The 23,299-nt window shown below is 38.8% G+C and overlaps 1 protein-coding gene across 2 annotated transcripts in view; it reads left to right on the top strand.

The window, feature by feature from the left end:
* The first annotated feature begins 9,960 nt into the window (after positions 1–9,960).
* The window catches only part of TSPAN32 (tetraspanin 32), a 41,650-nt gene continuing 28,311 nt past the window's right edge, over positions 9,961–23,299 (top strand). The window contains exons 1-3 of one of the 2 annotated variants that reach the window (XM_088145137.1): positions 9,961–10,075; positions 14,605–14,722; positions 16,528–16,625. In XM_088145137.1, coding sequence (XP_088001263.1) covers positions 9,983–10,075; positions 14,605–14,722; positions 16,528–16,625 — 309 coding nt within the window. In that variant the 5' untranslated portion in view covers positions 9,961–9,982. The remainder of the gene's footprint in view (positions 10,076–14,604; positions 14,723–16,527; positions 16,626–23,299) is intronic. The other variant, XM_007424235.3, reaches the window with a different exon arrangement.

The following is a 23,299-nucleotide window of genomic DNA, read 5'->3' as shown; positions in this document are numbered from 1 at the left end:
ATATGTTTTACAGTTTACTATTTTATACAGGAGTGCACTAGGTATCAAAGACCGTCTGCAGCAATTCTATAAATTTATTTGCTGCTTCTGGAGCAGCACATGAACATAATCTCCGAGGACCTCTAGTGGAAATACTCTGAAGTTTACTTTGTTACAGTTACTGGAAGGAAAAAAAGAGGTTAACTTATTTATCATCACTCAGTAACAGTAATTTAATAAGTTGTAATATTAGTATTAATACTGGACTGGTTCATTGAGAAAATATAAGAGGGTAAGGGATAAACATTTTTCTAATTTGACTTCTTAGTGAGACGGTTGTCAAATTCATTTCATAACCAAGATTTGTTTTTCTAGGTTTACATTCATATATAATTTACAAAGGTGGGGAATGCAAAGGTGAAAATTGTGTAAACCATTTTTTCATATTTGGAGCCCTTAATGGTTCAGTCTGTTGTCAGCTTATACCATACAATACTCCCTTCCTTCCTTCCATTCATTCATTCACTCATTTCTCCCTAGTAACTCTTTACCTCATATATACGGTTTTCAACACTCTCATTTTTTGTGCCTAGTCCTTTATTATTTCAGTCTCTTTTCCATCTATTTGCATTGGGTTGGGATTGCCTATTGCTATTATCTTAGGGGAGAACTATCTATCTATCATCATCTATATCCATCCATCTTTCTATCATCTTTCTTTCTATCCCTCTATCTTATCTATCATCTATGTCTTTCCATCCATCCAGCTATCATCTATCTATCATATCTATCTATCTATCTATCTATCTTATCTATCTACCATCTCAGCAAAGCAGCAGCTTTTACCTTCAACAAGAGACTCCTTAAGTCTTCCTCATTTCCAGGAATTATCATCATATTGGTTGTTCATGTTTCTCCCAGCAATTTTAATTCTAATTTCTGCTTATTTGCTTTAATTTTCTTTTGTGGGTTCAGTTGACTTAGGAAGGAAACCTGAACAGGTTTATTGTATTCAAATTATTACATCTCATTGCAAAATCACCCCAAAATAAAATGTACGTTTATAGGGCAATTGAGTATGCAAATAACATTGACCAAAGGGAAGCTGGGCCTCTGTAGTTGGACTTAATAAAAATCACCAAGAACCATCAAGGTTGTAACAGGCAGAGATAAGTGTGGTGGGAATCTGAGGATGGGCTGCACTCAGGAGGAGGAGGAGGATAAGAAGAAGGAGGACAAGAACAAAAGAACAGGAAGCAGCAGCACTGGAGAAAATCACAAAATATAAAGTGCAAATAGAAGTAGAACAACTATGGCAAAAGAAAGCAAAGATAGTACCAATAGTTATAGGTGCCTTAGGTACACTCCCAAAACATCTGGAGCAGCACATGAACACCATTGGCATTGACAAAATCACCATCAGTCAAATGCAAAAGGCAGCTTTACTTGGAACAGCTTATATCCTGAGATGATATCTTTAACACCATCAAACCATCAAACAGCATTTGCCTATCCCAGGTCCTTGAGAAGGACCTGATAGGTGGATAAAAATGTCAAATCCAGTCTAAACATCTGGCTGACTCTGTGACCAACCATCATAATGATAATAATATATCCCCCAGTGAGGCACTACCTTGATGTGGCTGTGTGGCTTGAGTGCTCCAAGGAGGATGAGAGCTATGCCAAAGTTTCAACCATACTGGACAGGTCTCATCAGAGGAGCCAGTTGAAGAGTGTCTCTTCCATAAACAATATGGTGAGACATAACTTACAGAAACCTATACCAGATCGGTCGTCACCTGGGTCAATAAGGGCCGTGCTAGGTGTTCTAGTTCCTGGACATCTGGCTACAGGACGCGGGACTGTTGGCTGAGCAGCCAGGGCCAGTAGTGTAGGACTACTGAAAGAAAAGTTGCTTATCACAAATATACGAAGACAGAAAACAAAGAAATAATGATTTGCTATTACAAATCAAGTCCAAAGAGAAGAGGATATCTGAAAAGAATGCACCAGTTCTGGAAAGAACAACATCCAGAATCGGAAATAACAGAACAGAGGCTAGCAGATCAACTTTGATTTATAATACAAAATAAAGTATTCACAGAAGTAGAATTGGAAGAACTACAAAGGTCTACCCAGGAGAAAGAAATCAAAGCCCTGCCAGAAGTAGCTCAGACACTAGAGACCAACCAGGTGGAGTCAGTAGTAGAGGAAGTCAGCATCGCTATTGAACTGTTTTCATTCCCAAACCAGGCACCCTCTCCTCTACCTTCTCCTCAGAAAGAACAAAGTCCTCTAACTGAAAAACAAGAACTGAAATGAAGAATAACTAAGCATCTAGAACAGCACAAAAACAATAGAATAAGGTTGCCTGCATTGAAGCTTGTTACAAAGAAACAGCTAGCACAAGTATTAAAAGATGCTAATACTGTAATATCAAATATAAGCACCAACTCACTGCAAGAAACAAACCAACTGATATACAGCACAGCTGCAGTTATAACTGAAGATCTTGGATGCAAAATCAACAAACAAGGAAGAAAGCCAAACAGTGCGTCATCAAAATAGAAGATCAGGTTGGAAAATAAGATCAGCATGCTAAGATCAGATGCAAGCAAGCTAGAACAGATGAAAGAAAAGAAGCTGAAGAACAAGAAGACCAAAGAATACCTGATCAAGAAATATCACTAGAGACAAGGAAAATCAAGGAAGCACTGGAAATAATAAAGCAGCAAATAACAGCCATAGTCAAGAAAATCAGCAGATACAAAGCTCAAATTGCACCCTACAGTCAGAATTTCCAATTGCAGTCAAATCAGAAATGTTTCTATCAATCCACCAATGGAGAGACTGCAACAAACCACCCAACACCTGACAAATACCATCAAGGCAATTAACACCTGGGGAATTCCAGTCATTAGATATATAGCTGGAATAGTGGACTGAACTCAAGCTGAACTAGAAGCCCTGGATGGGAAGACCAGAAAAATAATGAAATGAATCAAGCCATTCATCCACGCAGCGATATTGTCAGACTCTATTTACCAAGGAGCATAGGTGGGTGTGGAATGTTGTAAGTACACCAGACAGTTGAAGGGGAAAAAAGGGGCATTGGAAGAATATCTGAAGGACAGTGAAGAAGATGCACTGAAGCTAGTACATCATGAAGGCTTACTGAAGACCAAAGAGACCAAACTGGCCTACAAGAAAGACCAAATGAAGAACACAAAAAAGACATGGCAAGGCAAAGGATTACATGGCCAGTACATAAAAAAAACTACCAGGCAAAGCAGATAATAACAAGACTTGGCAATGGCTAAGAGCCGGAAAGTTGAAGAAAGAGACAGAGGGGCTAATTCTGGCTGCAGGGAAGATGCCAGTATGCTTATAATAAAGGTTTATTAAAATGGTCCCTATACTTACAGTGTTGGATATTCAGCCCCTCAGCATACCATGGTGAGTCTGGATTGTGATGACATAGGTAGTCTATGGACATGGCTCACAAATAGGGTCAGCATCTGGGGTAGTTCTTATAGTCCCCAACTCACTCTCCCACCCTTGGTATGTTCACTGCGACCTGGGAGATTAATAGGAAAGAAAATTATTATTAACCTTTACCTACTTTCACTGAAAGACAAAGAAGGAAGGAACACAAAAACAGAAAAGGGAGACAGCCCCATTGGAAGGAACACAATAGCGCAGGCTGATTCCCTTGCTAACCAGTAGTGGCAAGGCACAAGCCCACCAGAGGTGAAAGTAGTAATCAATTAACTGATTAGGGTCAGAGCAGAGAGCCTGTTGTAACAGACAGTGGTGTGGTGAGGCTCAAGCTGCTCCCGAGGTGAAAGCGGTAACCAGTTAACTTATTAAGGTCAAGACAGGGAGCTTTTAGTTTTGGTTTGTGCCTGTTAAGCAAGCTGCACACCACAGAAAAAAAACCACTCAGGAAGAGAGAGCTTGTTTAAGCAACCTCTCTTCCCAGCATGAAGGAAAAGAATAGGTCACTCGCAGGACAGAGAGGCATACCTTCTTGGACTTGCAGCTCCTGCTTGAAAAGCTGGTGACAGCTATGGCCAAGAAGGCCTTTGCAAGATCCATCTTGGGCACCAGTTGCACCCATTCCTACATTGAGAGGTTCTTCAGACAGTCGCTCATGCCCTAGTGACCTCATTTGCCTTGAAGACCAATCAGAAGCTATAGCTGGTCAAAGATGCAGTGGCACGGGCAGTTATGGGTGTGCTTTGGTATAGTTATGTATACATCACTGCTCCCTAATCTGCACTGGTTGCCCTTTGGTTTCAAGATGCAATTCAAGATGCTGATTACCCTCTATAAAGTCCTTTATGACATAGAGCCTGACTTTTTAGAGATTGTCCATCTCTGATACTTTCTATCTGTCCTGTTTGATTAGGCATAGTAGGTGCACCCTGGGTCTCTTTGATTAAACAATGTCATCTATTGGGACCCAGGAAGCATGTCTTCTCTGTCATGGCACCTGCCCTCCAGAATACATCCCCTCCCCCCTCCCCGCTCCCCCTGGATTGCTATGGCTTCTGATGTTCAAGAAGTCTTTGAAAACCTGTCTGTTCTCCCAGGCCTTGAGTTAGGATAGATACCAAATCGGTGTAGAATTTTATTTGGTTGAAGACCTGTTGTTTCTAGATGTGTGTTTCTGTTTTTATTATTATTTTATTGTTTTTAATATTTAAGCTGCCCAGAATCTTATGGAAATGGGTGGCATCTAAACCTCATAAGTAAATATTATTTTATTCTTAAGCATGTACTTATTTCTCATATTTCATGTTCACATTTGGAACAATAAAAGCTCAAATTACTCCAAGAAGGACTGAAGAAACGATTTCTGAATAAAATCCACTGAAAAGGTGTGTATGCTATGGTAATTTAATTCATACTAGCATTAACTGATTCCATTTATTTTTAGATGGAAGTTACAGCCTTTCTAGAAAAGTAGACAACTTTTTCAGAAGAATTCTATTTTTCTTTTATCATTAGAGGTCATTATCAGTTTATAGAGATATACATTGGAATATTTGGATATATGTTCAGGAGCACTGACAAAACATTTATATTTTTATTCTTAATTTTGTTTCTCAAGTGACCAATTCCATGGAATATATTACTATTTTTTTTAAAAAAAATCCTAGCTAAAAGGAGCATACCAAAAGCTTTGGATTAAAAGATTATTTTGATTTAACACTATAATAAAAACATAAAAGGTTTTGTTTTAGATTTTATAATCTACCTATATACAAAGGGTATCGCAACAATGCTTGCATTCAAATACCAACATTCTGTTAATATTGTTTACATTGTTCTTTTTAGTCTACATTTAATACTGATTTGTTCTATCATCCGTCTATCTATCTATCTATCTATCTATCTATCTATCTATCTATCTATCATCCATCCATCCATCCAGTTTGGTGTAGTGGTTAAGGCATCAGGCTAGAAACCAGGAGTCCCACCTTAGGCATGAAGCCAAGTGGGTGACCTTGCGCCAGTCACTCTCTCTCAGCCCTAGGGAGAAGGCAATGGCAAACTACTTCCGAAAAACCTTGCCAAGAAAACTAGTCCAGGCAATCAGCAGGAGTCAACACTGACTTGAAGACACAGTATGTGTGTGTGTTATGTGTGGGCACACATGTTTGTGTACACACACACACACATACATCAGTATATTAAACAATGAACAGCAAGGTGATTAAGTGCTCATATACAACAAATCTAAATTGGCTGATACTTTGAAACTCTGCCTTCTATACAAGAAGGCACCCGGGGAAGCTGCATCTCCTCAAATATTGTAATGCATTTTATTCTCTTTGAAGTTGGTTTTTGTTGTTTACACCAGAATCTTTCAGTCAATTAGACTACCCCGGAGGCTTCTGAAATACTTGGGCTGTGCTCAGCATGTACAGGGCTAAACAGATCATATGTCCGTTCCATGCATAAAAACAAACAATAATTGGTCCTCCTGTAATAGAGGATACAGTATTCTATACTATATAGAATACCAGGGAAATACTGCAGAGACTAGAACCCCTACCTCGCTTAAACAAATAATCCCCATTAGTTTTTCTTAGATAAAAATTATGTTGTTTCATTTTGCCAAAAATATTTTGTTAATTTCATGCAGAATCCTTTCTTGTTTTCTTTAATTTTCTCTCCTTTGTTTTATGAAGGGTAAGTAGGGTACTTGAAAGCAAATATATTTTACCCTGAATATGAAGTCAACATCTCTTAGCAGTCAACATCTCTTAGCACAGAGCTTGAGCAAAGAAACATGACCTGCCTTGGTGCCAAAAGTGAAGCACTGGAGGCAACCACTTTCCTTTGCAGACCAAGTACAGGGATGGTATACCTTGACCAGCTGCTTTGCTTTGAGGCATATGGCTGTGTGGATGCACAGAATATCATTTTCAACCAAATCACCTTCAAATAGATCATCCAGTTGAAGATTTGCACAACTCAATTGCTTAGGTTATGAATGCAGCTGCTCTTCTATTCACTGGGAGGCCTGACTCTTACCCCGAATCGACCAATACCTGGCATCATTATGAGGTGAAATGTGATCCAAGTTCCTTGCTGGTGACAGATCTGACCAGGGATATATGACACTATATTTACTTCACTTATGCAAGATACGTATAAGAACTTATGCATTACCAGCTGCATGTTCCTTTTTCAATATTTCATTCTGTGTCAGTCCAGGAAAGGGAATAGACTAGTCCCTGGTCAGAGAAAAACATAATCAACTCTCTCTCTCCCCCTTCCTCCCTCCCTCCCTCAATAAAGAAGCCAAACAGCTAGCACCCTTAAGTAGAATATAGAGCTTGGAGCTTGTGATCAGAGCAAGGCAACAGGAACAAGGGATTTTGTGTGAGAGATGATGAGTTCTGCCACTGATCTGCTGAGTTTTGGGTAGGGAGATTTGGTTGATTGTGTAGAGCTTTGGGGTTTCCTGGTTGAGGGTCTGTGTGTTTGCTGGAGTACATGGTTGAAGGGGAACATGTTTACAGTCGCCACTGATCTAATAATCAGGGCAGCAGCCAGTAGGTGGAGCCACATTGCTAAGCTACCCATTCAGTCTTAGCCAGCACTCTTTAGAAAGCGGACAGGAAGCTGAATGCTCAGAAGCAAAGAAAGTAAACAGGATTAAGACTATATGTGGAAAATAAAAACTAATACAAACTAATATAAAGGAAGAAGAAAAAAGAAAAAGAAAGAAACCAAAGGGAAAGCTAAAAGTGCAAGAAAGGAAAATAAAGAAAAAGAAAAAAGATACAAAGAAGTGGCTTCTTTCTTTACAGCAGTTATAAGTAGAATTACAAATTTACCTCTTACTCTATGGTTCCAACATGATTCTCTTCTTTCTATAATCTATCCTATCTAATCGTCAAAACCATAAATCATAAGTTCATTTTTTTTCTTTTTTACACAAAAAGTCCATAAGGGGTTTCCAAAAACATAGATATTGTCTTTTCTCTGATCAAAGAAGTCAATTTAGCCATCTCAGCAAGTTCCATCATCTTCACCAACCATTCCTCCATGGTGGATAATGCCAAATCTTCCATCTTTGTGCATACAATAATCTCGCTGCAGTAGGATTAAGAGTTTTTGAGGAAATTTAGTGCAAGGCAGAATAGAATGACCTAGTTCCTTCCAAAAAGATAGATACTGAGGGAGCAGCAGTGGTGACTCGTCAGGTTTGTGCTATGTTTGTGAATATGCTAATTACACCCATTGTAAGTACAGGCCTGTCTGCTTGCTGGAAGAGGAGGTAATGAAAGCCAGAGAGTTTAAGACACATTGGAAAAGGTTTTGCACAAAAAGCTCTCCAATAAGGCCAGCAGAATAAGACCTCTGAGGAAGAACTTGTTCAGAAATGAGACAGAGGGGTCCCAAAGAGAAGGAAGACATTTCCATGGGAGTAGTAAGTACTTAGAGGCATGTGGCAGAAGAGGGTGGACAAACCAGGAGGAGATCCATGCCACTGGAGCTGACCAAACAGCTAGAAGCTCTGAACATGGTAGGCAAGCTCCAATCACCTGAGAGAGTCCTATCATCCTTACTTCTGCCAAACAGTAGAATGAACACTTAAGCCTGCAGAGATTAAGAAAACCTAAGTTCTCCCCTGAGAAAAAAAGAAGAGTGGTGAGAGAAGACTCTTTAGTGAGAGGGACAGAAGTAGCTGCGTGGATCAGTTAAAGTATTGCAAGATCTATTTTTCTTGCACGTATCCAGGACATGGTAGAAAGACTACCAAGGCTTATCAAACAGACTGACAGGTATCCATTCCTGCTTACCCACACAGAGACAAAGGACACTGCTCAAAGAAGATAAATACTTCAGAGAATTTAAAAAACCCTAGTTTGGAAGGGGAAAGATTGGGGGCACAAATAATGTTATCATCCATTCTCCCCACTGGTGGTCAAAGGACAAGAACAGAAAGCAAGATCCTTGGCATGAACAACTGGCTAAGAAGATAATTGAGAATTGCTGATCATTAGGAACATGGGCCCACATAATAATAGAGAAGAGGATGAGGCAGGAAAGAGTTAGGGTTACTTTAAATCCTCAACACATGATAATAGGGATTATAGACACACACAGAGACCATTATTTCACTGCCTATCCAAATCACTGTGATTGGGCCATTTTGAGTTGAGTCCAGACCCATCTATAATTGTTTCCAACTTTCCTTCTTCTTTTCAAGGCACTTTAAGCGAGCCCGTTGGCTACGACATGCCTATTTGTAACACATTAGAATGAACAATTGGGCAGGTCCATCCCACCATCAGGTGAATTAAGAACTATTCCAGATTGTTTCAATCTGTACCATGTTATAGCTTTTCTCTGAGTCAGAGCATAGTTTCAGTAGTTTTGTTATGGGCCCCAAATTTATAGTTGAATATGCTCTTATAAGCGTTACACTGACCCAATTGTTTAGGCTATCACTGATGTAATTGTGTAAAAAGAGAAGATGCAAATAAGATGTAATATTCTAATATTCACATGTATCTGGAGGCCTAATATACTAATATCTGCCTACAGATACAGGGGTCATTTGTATTAAAGTAATATTTTCTGGGCAAATCAGTGAGTTTGTCTCTGCCTTTGGATTAAGGCTGCAATGCCTCATGGACTTTTCCAAATACATTTCATATGACAAGTATTTATTTACTAATGCACATTTATTGCACTTACACCCCACCACAGAGCAATGATTCTTGACAACTTATGCAATGTGTAATGGGGAAAACTATTTAAAACATCCACAGTATGATTAAAATGACTAATTTGATTTTTTTTTTATCCTAGTGTTTTTCCCACATGTGCACAGCCCACTTCTTTGTTTTTTCGGATCAACCAAATGTGATTAAAACAAGTAATTTGAATAACAGTCATAAAACCCCAAATAGAGAAACCACAAGCCTCTGGTTGAAAAAAAACAAAACATGTTGTGGAGTACTGATGAGATCCTTAGCACTGCTGAAGTTTAAGTAGAGACTCCCTATAACCACCTAAACATTCAGTACCATTAATAATTGTAGGTGGATATGAATATATTAGGGAACCAGATACTCACAGTTTGACATCGGCAAAGATAAGCTAAAAAGCCTTTTAAAATATATTTAGAGAAGTACATGCTGGTTAATTGTCCAGATAACTCTGTTATTCAATCAATGCCTATAGGGCCCTTATGCCTTGACAAAGACAGGTATTTGCCTATAGATACCACAGTAATTTCTATTGTGGAATGAATGCTATATGCACAGTAATTTGGGGGGGGGGGCGGGGTAGGCCCCTCTGGGATTTTTTTTTTCTAGGTTATTAAAATAAAACAGTCACATGAAAGTACCCAAAAAAAAAAAAAACACACACATTTCGTCATTATGCCATTTCCCAAGATGCAATGATGCGACTTTTTTCTGGCAGTTCCTTTAGCAACTTCTCTAGCAGTCAGTGGTAAGAAGAGGAAGGCATGGGAATGAGATCCTGGGTTCGAGCTATGAAATGCCAGCTGCTGGTGACCAGCCTCTTCATTATGGTAATAAAATGGAAAGCTGGGCAGAATGTAGGTTGAACTGTATTGATTGGTGCGATTTTAATAAGGTGGTCATTTCATTAGAAACGTTATTAGTGGTGCTGAACATTTAGGTAATTTTAGAGAGTCTTAACTTAAACTGAAGGATATTGCAGTGCTGGGGGTCTTATCAGGACTGCACAGCACTACATTGTTTTAACCAGAGGCTTGCGGTTTCTCTCTTTATCAGTTGAAATGTAGTTAGAAAAGATCTTGACATTGCAGCCTTCATGCAAAGGCAGATAAAGACTCACTCCTTATTTTTTTATGTGTGAGAAACATTTAAAGGCTTTAAAAAACTGGAAAGCGATGGAGCACCAGTTTTTAAAACAACTTTGCTCACTAATCTGTCTTGAGAGATGTAGCTTTGGATGACTTTTAGAATAACTTAGGTAGGGGAAGCAGCACATGGCTTCTGGAAGTCTTTCCAAGCCCTTTCTCATCAGTGGCCATAGGAAGCATCTATTCTGTGTAATGAAGTAACATGTATTACTTATAACATGTGGTATCTGTGCATGAGCGTGTGCACTTTCTCCCTAGAGACTAATCTGGATGTGCACATGTGAGTCGCGCATGTGTGTTCTGGCCCTCCCCTTGTGTTGCATCATTGTGTGTTCCCTCTGGGTCATGTGACCAGGAGGGAGGGAGCCTTAGAATGGAGCAATTGGCAGCATTCCATGCTACTATCCTCCTGCCTCTCCCACAGGGGTTCGTTGAGTGTATTTATTCAGCAATATTTTCTCTGCAGTCCTGGTTGGGTCAAGCTCATGAGCCCAAGCTAAGGGGCAGCCCTGGCCAGTAGGCGTGTAATGCATGTGACAGACCTGATGAGATCCCCAGCATGGAGCCCATGGGCCCCACTACACCTGTGGACATCTCCCCCAACCCCTGCTCAGCCCCCTGATGCATCTGACAATTCTAAAAATACTTAATGTTTGTTTTGAAAAAGCAAAATAGGATACTAGCATGTTGTGCATGAGGCTCACAGGCATTCTTAGAAAATGGGAGATGGAGACAGCCTAGTGCTTTGTTTCCAATGGTGCCCACATGCCAGGAAAAAAGACAGAACTATGCTTTGGTGGCAGAGTATCCTGCAAGACTAAAGGGAATGGCAGGGAACAACCTCAGCATTTTGCCTTCTAAGAAATGACTATGTGGTGGCTGGCTGAAGCCCATACGTAGCAGCCATCTGGTTAGCACACTCTCAAAACTCCTGATGTGCCCACCATCTTAAAATAGCTGTCCCCTGATCATGGACATACACAGGGGGCAAGAGAGGGGGCACACATATGCAACAAGACCTTTAAACAAATAGCTTGACTTACATACTTGTTTCAAATGTTGGGGCTGTGGTAGAAGGAAAACACCAGCCTCCTTGGGAGGAAGCCTTATTATCAAGGAGTGAGTATTCTCAGGGCTTGATGAGCATAAAAGCTGCGAGAGAGGACTTCTGAGTGGGGAGGTATCAGGCGGTCCTTGAATAAGGACCACCAGGTGTAAAGGATTATGGAGAGAACCCTGAAGAAAGAATACAAGAACCATTAAGTTAATGTCAACTTAACTCTGGAAGGGAGGTGAGAGTGAGAAAGAAACTCAAGACTGCCCTGCCTTGATTCTGTTTGGTATAAGCACTGGGAAACTCTGGCAGGCTTTTGAGATTTGATTATCATGCCCTACCACAATAAATAGTCCTTGAGGTATCTATTTCCTGACCTGGCCTAACTCAAGTGAAGTGGATGAAAGCCCCATTGCTTTCATGAGTAAAAAATTATGACCTTGAGAAATAGGCTATGCCACAACAGAATGAGAGTATTTGGCCAGTAAATGGCTAGCTCAAATCCCTACATTATTACCTGATAGAAAAGCAAGTGTGTAACAATGGTGTTTACATAATGATGTCATTGCCAACATGCCATCACTGTGGTGTCATTGCAGTTTGCTGTAGACACCGCTGCCCCCGATGTAGACTTTTCAAGAGATCTAAGAGTGGTGGATGCTGTTCATCGGGAATGGCGGGTAGCTAATGGAAGGTTAAGCTAAGTGATTCTTAGAATATAATAGAAAATAAGAAGATTCTTCTTCTATTGCACTGAGAAATTTTCTGGAGCCTGTGTAGAGCACCCTGAATAGATAATGTTTTCATGATACTGCTTCTGGCCCAAGCTTTCCATCAGAACTGAAAGACTAAGTTGAGGAACTGGCTTTTTGTCCTGGAAATTTGCTTCTTGAGATAAATAGTCATAGCAACTTCTTTCCCTGTAGACTTCATCTCCTTGTGATGGCCTGGCTTTTCTGTAGAGTCCATCCCATTCTGTGAAGTGCAAAAAAGGTTGCAGACTTCTGGATTCAGTCCTGGAAGCAGATTGGGAAGTTTCTTTACAGCCCTATTAAAAACTACCCCTCAGTATTTCCCAAGGCAAGTTTCTCTTAGCCCACAGCCCTGAACATCCCATGAAATAAAACTAAGCACATGCTTATTCCATCATAATCTTTCAGAAACAGCAGCAGCACTATTGCAAACAAAAATCAACTATATTATTTACTGAAATCAAAAAGTATTAGCAGAATGGTACTAGTTGGACCATTTCATACCTATCAATCCAGCTCAGGTACCAGTGTGATACAGGTGACCCTTGGGTAACAACCACTCGTTCAGCGACCATTTGAACTTGTGACAGCGTATCGCTAAACAACTGATACTTATGACCAGTCCTCAGAGTTCCAGCTGTTGCAGCATCCCAGTGTCATGTGATTGGGATCCGGGTGCTCGGCACCCAGCTTGCAATTATGAAACTGCAGCATCTCACAGTCACATGGTTGCCATTTGCAACTTTCTTTGCTGTCTTTCAACAAGCAAAGTCAGTGGGGAAGCCAGCAGGAGGTTGCAAATGGCGATTACGTGAGGTCCTCGTTTAACAATCTGCGGTGATTCACTTAACGATGGCAACCAGAAGTGCCAGAATTGATGTTGCAAAGTGTAACATTGTACTTTATGACCATGTCACTCAGTGACAGCAATCCTGGTCCCAACTGCCATCATTAACTGAGGACTACCTGTAGTTCAAAGGATTGTGTTGCCCTTCTGAATCATGTGTTGACTTTTTTTCCCATCTTGCTCTATTATTTTGTTAGGGGCAGAGATAAACTTTGCTCATTCTTCTCTGCCTTTAAGTGGGGGTTGGGAATAGGGAGATCCCTGTGAATCTACAGGGAAGAACTTTTTTGCTGAGTTCCACTGAGGCAAACTAAGAAAGAGGCAAGCAGCCAAACCCATTTTGTGAATTAGCTGTAAGTCTAACTTATAATCTGTATGTGAGGAGGCTGGTTAGAGGATGCTGCTTGACAGTTGATGAGTCAGTGCCAAGCCAAACACTGTTTATATTTCCTGTTTTGTTGAGTAACATCAATCTGGGGGAAGATTTGCTAAACTTCTTTAGAATTCTGAGAAGAGGACAGATCAGGGCTGCAATCATTCAAATGACCACTAGATGACAGCAAAGAACTTTCTGCATCTCTTTGCTGCCATACAGTGGTTATCTGGAGTTTTGTAGCTCTGATATGCTGACCCTAACTTAGTCCTACTTGCCTCTTGCTGCCAGCCATATAGCTAATACCAATAGAAGAGAATGTATGTAGCTCAGGGTTGCACTGTGGAGTCCTTGGGGTTCTCTGAGCTTGGTTGTTTTCTTTTTTTCTTTTCTTTTCTTGGTAGTTCCTTTATTAGGGTATTGTTTACTGCTTAATTGTTTGTCTGGTGTTAATCTTGGTGTTAATTTCTGCTTATCTGGGTGATGACTGCTGGCAAGGAGATGTTCTGGTCTTTTTTGCTTCCTTTTTATTGTCTCTTTTGAATAGTGTGTAGATGTTGTTTATGTGCCTGCTAATGGCTGACTTGTCTGGATACCAAGCTTCCAGGAATTCCCTCACATTTTTGGATTTAGGTTGGTCTAAGATGCTAACAGTTTCCCAGTTGAAATTCCCAGTCTTTCCATGAGTTGTGAGATTAAGGAGTTTTCATCATGTCTTCTGACTGCTAGTTGGTGTTCGTGGATGTGCTCTGCAAGCCTTCTGCCTTCTGTCCTACATAGTGATTGTTACAGTTCTTACACTGTATGTTGTAGATGACCCCTGTTTTTTCTTCTCAGGCTACTGGGTCTTTTGGTTTGCTTAAGATGTTTTGGAGGGCTTTAGTTGGCTTGTGTGCTACAGAGATGCCATGTGGTTGTAATAGTCTTTTGGTTGTTTCTGAACCTCCCTCCCCTACCCCCACCCCCGGCAGGACAAGCTACTGTATATAAACAGAGAGCAAACCCCGTTCCATTCTAGCACTGAAGATGTTACCTAGCCAGGTAACAAAACATTTGTAAGAAAACAACCAAGCTTAGAGAATTAGCCAGTTCTAGCCAATTTTTAATGACTTCATTATGTCATGATAAGTTTCCATGGCTGAGTATTAACTTGAGCCTGGGTTTTTCTAGTCCTCATCCAACTGTGTAAACATGCTTCTTTTCTCTTCTCAGCTACTCGGAGTATCAGTTGGCATATTGGCTATTATCACCTACAATGGAAAACACTTCACTGTCATAAATTCTGCCTCTTCAGAGACAAACTCCTATTATAGAAATTTCCACAATATTGGTAAGTGTTGGGAAATTCAAGGTTCATACTACAGTGCAAAATTAAAAGTAATCTATTCAGCTGATGAGATAGGAATTTGTTCTGTTTGGTATTTATTTATTTTAAAGCTTGATCATGATCTAAATTCCTATGCTTTATGTTCCTTATATGGAAGAAATTATACAGACTATTTCAACTTTTTATCATGTTACAGGTTTCAATTGGTTTAATCATAGATTGTTCAGCTAATGAATTGTTTGGTTAATGAACAAATGATATCCCTGAGGATAAGTTTAATTAGTGGAGTTAGTTAAGATGTTAAACTTTGCCTGGGGAGACCCACATTCAGAATGCTCCCCAACTTCAGAGCACATTGAATTCCTCTGAGCCCATTACACTCTCTGAATCCAAACCTAGGTTACAGAGAAGTTGTTGTAAGGATAAAATTAAAGTGATCTTCTCATATGCTGCCTCAAGAGGAAAGGCAGGATGTGAATGCAGTAAATCCATGTGTTAAGAATTATTAAAAGAAATGGCAGTTCTAAGGAGAGGTAACTTTGCAAGACAGAATACTTGATAAAGCCACCTATAACTGAATTTTAAAATTGAAGTTAAACCATTAAAAGATTAACAGTCAACTGTAATGATTTAATCTATGGAATCATATAGAGTTGGAAGGGCCCTTTTACCCATCCAGTCCAACCTCTTACTTACAGTTATAAGGGCACTAAGCAGCAGAAAATAAAATATAATGAAATGTAGACTTGAGAATTCAATCACCCACATGCAGAGAGAATTGAGAAGAGACTCCTAATTTCTGAAACGGAGATCAAGTATTCCACATATCCTGGTGGATGTTTAGTGTTCAGGGATCTCCTCTGTTAAAGAACAAATAACACTAATTTTCCACAACTTCACTAGAAAACGAATCTAAAAAAATTCATTAATAGCCTTATTGCTTCCTCATATACTATAAGTTTATTATGTGAGCCACTGAGGTCCTAGCTCAGGACCTCAAAAACAAAACATTTTCATATAATCCCTCTATTTACTAGTAGAATTCAACTCATTAGGAATTACCTTGGAATTAAAAAGTGAAACAAAGATACAAAAGTTGCTAGCAACAAATTAGCTTTGGTTATAACACAGATAATTAAGCATATGTCAGCATCTAGCTGAACTTGGCTGATCTCAAAAACCCAGGTAGGTCAGATTTGCTTAGTCCTTGAATGGGAGACACTGTCAGGAAGTTCTAGGTCTGTAGATTAGACTGGGAAGTTGAAGAAGAAGACAGTAGCAAATCTTCCATATTTCTTCAGACTTGAGGCAGGAACCAGCATTTCCCAGATCAGAGATAGCTGTTATATCAACCTAAAATAACCACACAGTGTCAAGGCCATCAAATGCCACACTTACAAATCCATTAATTCAGAAAGGAAGAAGGCAATAATTTCATCCCCAACAAAGTTATTTACATGCTCTCACGAGCAACAGCCAATCACCTCTTGGGTATAGCTTCATTCTTGGCTACCATAAAGATTCTAATCTAGCCAAGCCATGTCTGTGAATCTTTTACCAAGCCTAGCTAAGGAGACAGGCTAAGCCCTAAAATGTCAGGAGATCTGTAATTTACTACCAAGTCCTGGTCAGAGGACTCTGACGATGTTATTGCCAAGAAAAAAATATGGGCGTGACTTTACTTACTCTGATGTAGTTACTCTGATGCATAACTATCCTAACTGCTGCAGGATAGTTATCACAGAATTGCAGACACCTTAATACGACAGAGTTTGGATACCTTTTCCTGTATTACCTCCATTCTACAGTTTTCTACGTCGGGATATGTCTGAGCATCATTCTGGCCATGGCTGCTCTGATGAGCATTGTCGCCACAATAAAAGAATTGGAGGGCGCTATGGCAACTGTAAGTAGGCTCAGTAGTTGAATAATTTAAACATCGGTTAGAAATGCTGGACAGACCTTTCTAAAAGCCATTCTTGAAATATTTTTGTATTTAAAATGGGAATGACTTCCCAGGAAGGTTCTGAATCCCACAAGTGATTCCATCTTGGGGTACTTTCTTGAAATTATTATAAATATCATGATATATTAGAAAGTGCCTATGTCTGACATCTTGTACAATCTATATTGCAAAAGAAAATAATACACATGAAAATATATGTTAAAATCAATGTAATGCAACAGAAAGACATAACTGAATTAATATGGGAAGATTTTTTTTTCTTCCTCAGTGTTCCAAATCTAAATTATCTAAAACAAAATCTTATCTAACCTCATACGTTATTAGAAATTTACATACTGGGCGCTAAAAATAGCTTCCTTACTGTTAGCTTACATTTTGCTTACAATAATGCTTTCCTGTATGTGATAAACTTGAGATGATAAATTAGATTTCTGAGACTTGACTGTGTAAAGATTGTCCTTCAAGTTAAACGAATAGTCTCCAGTTCTGTTTCATAATGCCTTGTTTTTAGAATTTGCCCAGATTTTCTGAACCAAATTCTTCAGTTTCACTCATTGGTTCCACATATATATTATTTTTTCATTGTACTCTAAACTAGCCGTACCCTTTATAAGTATAGTATTATCACAACCAATGTGACTGATTGAAATGTTATCAATAACATTAGATAACTTGGGAAATGCTTGTTATATATTTTCACACAAGGTTAATCTGATATCAACTTTATATTTAGGATCAACTAGACAGCCCTGTGACCCGTTGGATCATTCTTTAAGAGAAAGGTAGTGCAGTCTGATGTGACCAGAATGAACATTAAATTGTAGGCTGACCAATCACGGATGCAGCATGCAGGAATGCCATGTCGTCTACAACGCTCCCAAAGGGCTCCTAGCCCAACAAACTATCAATCTTTTTTTTTTTTTATGGCTAAAATCTCATACTTCATCAAATTGCATGTGATTTCTATTTCTGCCTTAAATTTCATGAGATTGGGTGTGCAAGTATCCAGCCAGAGATCAGGTGAGAATACCACAATCTCATGGGAATTCATGCAAGAATGATGAAATCTTATGAGATTTGATGTTTTGGTGAGATTCTGGCATTTAAACACACTTCATTTATTTTTGGCACCCATGTTATCACTCAAAATCACATGATGGCTAAGGACTTGGACATATTGTGTCCAGTCCCAAGCATCATGTTTTAAGAAGAATTTGGAAAAATTAGAAAGCATTCAGAGAAGGATCAGGGGACTAGGAATTAAGACCAGTAAAGAGAGACTGAAGGAGCTGAGTATGGTTAGCTCTTAGACAAGACAACGGAAGGGGCCAAGAATATGTTCAACTACCTGAAAGAATGTTACTGGGAAGCAGGTCAAGGCCTATTCTCTCTCATTCCCAAAGTGCAGAACACACCCACACACACCCACACACACAACAATTGATTTAAGATGCAGGAAAGCAGACTACTATTGAATGTTAGAAAAAACTTCCTAACGATAAGAGCAATTGGCATTGGAATCAGTTACCCTGAGAGGTGGGAGATTCACCTTCATTGGATGCATTCAAGTAGCAGCTAAACAGTAATTTTTCTGGAATGATTTAATGTGGATTCCTGCACTGAGCAGATGGTTGGGCCTGATAACCTAAACGGCCTTTTCCAATTCTATGATTCTTTACTACAACAATATTAAATCCTTCCATAGCAACAGCAACAGGTTCTGGTTGGATTCAAGCATTCTTATCATGCATTGATGCCTATTTTTCTGGAAGCCATCTTAAACACTGGACTACATAGTACAGTTATTGTGTAGCTGTTTTTGGAAAATGGCTACCTATATAATTCATAAGGAGACATTAAAGCTCATGTAATGAAGAGTGAGTTGCAAATAAATGCACATGTTAGTATTACAAAGCAAGCAGTCGCAGCTTACAAGTAGGTATGCTAGTGTCACTTTTGTGTATGCCAGCTTTAACACAAGAATCAATGGGCTAAATGATCTCAAGAACGTGAATTTTGAGTATGGAACAATATTAAATTCAATATATTCCAGTCACTATGAAAAAGTAAGGAACAATATTCTATTCTAATGAGCTGCAGTACTGGTAGAACTGAACTGTGCTTGGGACTTTTTTTTTCCTGTCAGGGGATTAGTTAGTGGATTCTGTATCCAGTCTGAGGACTGGTAATTATAATTATGACTGCTAAAAGCTTCTTGCAAAAGAAAGGTAAACATCTCTGTTTAGCTATCTTTGTATGCACACCAAAAGTGTTTGCTACAGTATATGTACCAAAGAAAAATTAATCACATGCAAACATACACATACTGAATTTCCTACTGAATCCTATGATTCTGGCGAGCTAACGTGCATGTGCTTGGAACTGATAGCCTTCCTAGCAACGGCCACAGTTTTTTTTTTTTTTGGTAATAATTTTATTAAAGTTTACAAATACAAAGATAAAGGAGTAATACAAACTAAGAGAAATATAAAAAATGAGGAAAAGAAAAAGTACAAAGAGAGAGAAAGAGAAGAAAAAACACAAGGAGAAAAGAAAAAAATATAAAAGCAACTCCCCCTCCCTCCAAACAAGTAGAAACAACTCTCATAACTTAAGACTTTCTCTAGTATTTCAATAATAATAAAAAAAATCTCTTTTTCCCATAACTCATCTCTTACCAATAAACAAATTATAAAAAATCATCATTCAGTTCTGTTCAGCAAAACTCTATTAAGAGCTACCAGAAATTATATATGTGTGTGTGTGTGTGTGTGTGTGTGTGTGTATATATATATATATTATTAATATAATTATTAATATATATATTAACCTTAATGAAATAAATCCATTTTGTGCTCCAATCTATCACTTTCTCTACAGATAAAGCAAAAGAAATCTCTCCCCAGTTTTAAACAAATCTTTAAAGCATCGTCATTCAGTCCTGGTCATTAAAAAAAAAAAAAAATCCATTAACAGCTACCAGTAACCACAATATATATATATATTAACCCTGATCAAATAAGTTCACTTTGTAGCCCTTCCATTTACTTTTTAAAAGCTTGGTCTTTAATCCCAACAAATAGTGTCCACTAGTTGTTTTCTTATCTTTTTCTCTTTGTCTCCTCTCAGGAACAGTTTCAGTAGTTTAATAGCCCCCTATTATAAGTCCAAAATGAAAACGCTATGCAAGTCACTCTTCTGATTTATTATTTGTATGTCCTCTTTAGTTATTAAATCATCAGCCAGTTTCATTTGTAAATCCACTGTAGCATCTTTTTATTTATTTATTTATTTTATTTATTTATTGGATTTCTCCCCTGCCCATCTCCCCCACAATAGGGGACTCTTTTCCATGTTACTCTTACAGTCTGTCATTTTTAAATCTGCTTTCAAATCCACATCATCTTCTTCCATATCATTCTTGTAGTTTGTTTTTTTTTTAAATCTGTTTTGAAATCCACATTCAAATCAGCCTCAGTCTCTATTTTATCCTTTAAAGTCTGTTCCTCTTCTGTAACCTCTGTTCCATCCATTTCTATAATGGCAGACAATCTTCTGCCATTCAGTAATTACTGAGTATATTGTTCCCAGACAGCTTTCATTTCTTCTATACTCAAATAATATTGCTCCATTGTATTAGTAGGTCTCTTCTCCTTTAATTGTAATCTTTAGTTTTCTCTGGTTCCCTCTAGTCAACCTTCAAAGTCCCCTCTTATCATATGTTTATCCTCCAGTCGGCAGAACTTTCCCACAGGAAGTTTTCTTACAGTTAATTTCAAAATTTTCATATATACTGTTATAAAGTTTTAATCAACCCACAGGAAATCTTTCAAGTTCATCTGCTCCCATTCTTTTACAGAAGAAAAATACTAGTGACTTTCGCTTTTTGTTCTTGGTAACAAAATGGGATGAACTGAATCCCCTTTTGCACGATCATGTCCAAGTATTAGTCATCCCCACTACATAAATGCATTATGGTGGAACCATCTGCATCGCTGTTCCATTGTGAGGGGAATCCAGATTTGGTCTGATAAACATTGATGGTTCAAAACTTTCCAATCCATACAACTCCCTGCCTCCCCTCTGCTAGTAGTGTCATTCACCCACTATGCAAGCACTCAACTCTTCCCATCCTCCTTCATAATCCACTGTACCCCAACTGGCAGTTTTCCAAAGAAAGCTACTCAGTTGGGTGACTGTCTGAAGAAAAAACCTACTTATGTCCCTCACAATCTGTTAGCGGTAAACACATCACAGTCACAAGTGACGGCAAGAAGGAATCTTTAACATTACAGCATTCTTTAATCACTTTCTCACCTCTGCTGGGAAAGGGATTGTGCAATGACACAATGACAGCAGAAGTCCTTCCAAACAAAAGACAGTTAAAACTGGCAGAGGTTAACTGGGAGGATACATCTCATGGTCCAAAGTGGTTTGAGGGCCATGTCAGGTAAATAGTGTATAAATTTGAGGTTAATAAAGCACCTTCAGGACTGATGGATAGATGTATTTACTTACTAACTATATTTTTATATCACTGTACTTCTCAAGGACTCAGTGCACAATTAAAATCAAAATATGCCACAACAATTAAAATAAATCAACATAATTAATCAAACCCAATAGAATCACATATCAATAATAAAGTAAAACTAATATAAATAGACATCCAATAACCAGAAGTTAACACCCAAATGCACTCCTTGAATAGCCCCATTTTCAAAGCCTTCCTGAAGATCAGGAGTTGTGAAGGAATGGTTTGATGAAGGCCGCGCTCGGGGAGATAAGCATTCCCTTAGCCCCCAACAGGAGCCTGGGAAGGTTAAGAAGATGAGACTGGCACCACCCTAAGGAATTCGCAGTGTTTGCTTGCTGGCTTGGGAAGTTTAGATTCAGTCTGGAGAGATTTCTGTGTTTGAGGAAGAAGCTAACAAAGGGAACAGAACTGTATCTGCACTGTCTCGTGGAGTTCTTTGGGCTGAACCTGACAGAAGTAAAGGTATTTTCTGGATTTCTGGTAAGAGGTTGTCCCAAAGGGTGCCAGAAAAAAACTCATTTCTCACTCAGCCCCAAATCTCCTACAGGGGAGGTGCCCGCAACATGCCCACCCAGGGTGAATGTACCAGACAGGTAGACTAATCCAGTGTTATAATGAGTACTCATTCAGAAAACTCCAAGTCAGATTTCCAAATCACCATCTGATTTTATAGCCTAAATAGAGATTGCAAAAGTTTCCATTTTCATTTTTTGTAACGCTTGAACTGGCTTAAGAAGGATATTGCTGAAATAGGGATTTTGGAATGTCTTGTGGCAATGTAATGCACGTAATTCTGTAGCACAGTAGATTGCTTCATCTCTGTGATTTCACAATTCATGATGTCAGCTGGTTGTCATGGATACTTAAATCAGATTTTTTTTCAAGCGCTCCCTTTTTTCCATGCATGTACTAGGTTGTATAAACAAACTATGGCCTGAACAAACTGGCCAGGCTCTCATTCTGAAAAAGAGTTTTAAGAGCTTGGAAGTCAGCTGGATACCCCTCTGTTGGGTTTCCTACATAGAGATAATGATTTCATATTTATTTGAGAAACTGCCCTGGTTTTCCTTCAGTAGTTTTCACATTTTTACTTACTATTATTTTCCACATCTATTATAAGAAACCAAGTGCATCACAAGAAACTAAAGTGAATGCATTCCTTTATTCAGAAAACCATGACCTAATCCACTGAAATGGAGCCCTGCACAAAACCACTGAAATAAAAAATGAAGATTATTCTGAGGAACAGAAAATAGGAAAGCACCTAGGAAGAGCATGCTTAGAAATTGTTTGCAGGGCTGAAAGCTGTTATCACTGCACTTTACTTAATTAAAAGCATTAGCTGATTAAAACTTGCTCTCAGTTGTCACTCAGTGGGATTCAGGCTGGTATGTGGTTGCTTTGGGGGCTATTTTTGTTCAAATACATAAGCATCTGAGGAAATAAAAAATAAAATATTAAAAAAGTGTTTCCTTCTAATAACAGGCTGCTTGCGTTCCTTTTATATTATCAGATTTCTGCTTGCTTTAATGTATAAAATATAGAGGGGGGAAAAAAACAGAGCCAGTGTGTTGTTTTGAACCACAGAAGACCCAGGTTCAAGTCCCACTTCAGCCATGGAGGTTCCCTGGGTGACTTTGAGCCAATCGCTCTCTTTCGGCACAACCTACCTCATAGGGTTGTTGTTGTTGTTGTTGTGGGGAACAGTGGTAGGGGGGAGCTCTCTGCAAGCCATCTTGAGCCCCTGAAAAAAAGGTGGGATAAACAAATAAAATGATTTTAAAAAAAGAAAGCAAAATACATCCAAAAACACCTAACTTTGTAAAGACATCAATCATTTACCTCCCAGAGTAATATTGGGCAGTCCTTCAGTTATGTCAATACAGAGCCAATTCATAAGCAGAAAGCAAGCACATATCATAAATTGAGCACTCCAAGTGCAGAGTAGCACAATCTTTCCATCGTAATCAAATAAACTTCTTTGCTATGCCCCATGCTTGATAAATGCATTGTTGTTGACATAATGATAAATTCCATATTTTCAGTATATAAGTCAACACCACGTTGACATCTTCCT

This window comes from Python bivittatus, unplaced genomic scaffold (genome assembly GCF_059951505.1).
Source record: "Python bivittatus isolate LINGU-HERP-01145 unplaced genomic scaffold, Pbiv_v1 ctg000480_np1212, whole genome shotgun sequence".
NCBI lineage: Eukaryota > Metazoa > Chordata > Lepidosauria > Squamata > Pythonidae > Python > Python bivittatus.
The sequence above is the reverse complement of the archived record's forward strand: the minus strand, read 5'-3'. Positions and strand labels throughout refer to the sequence as shown.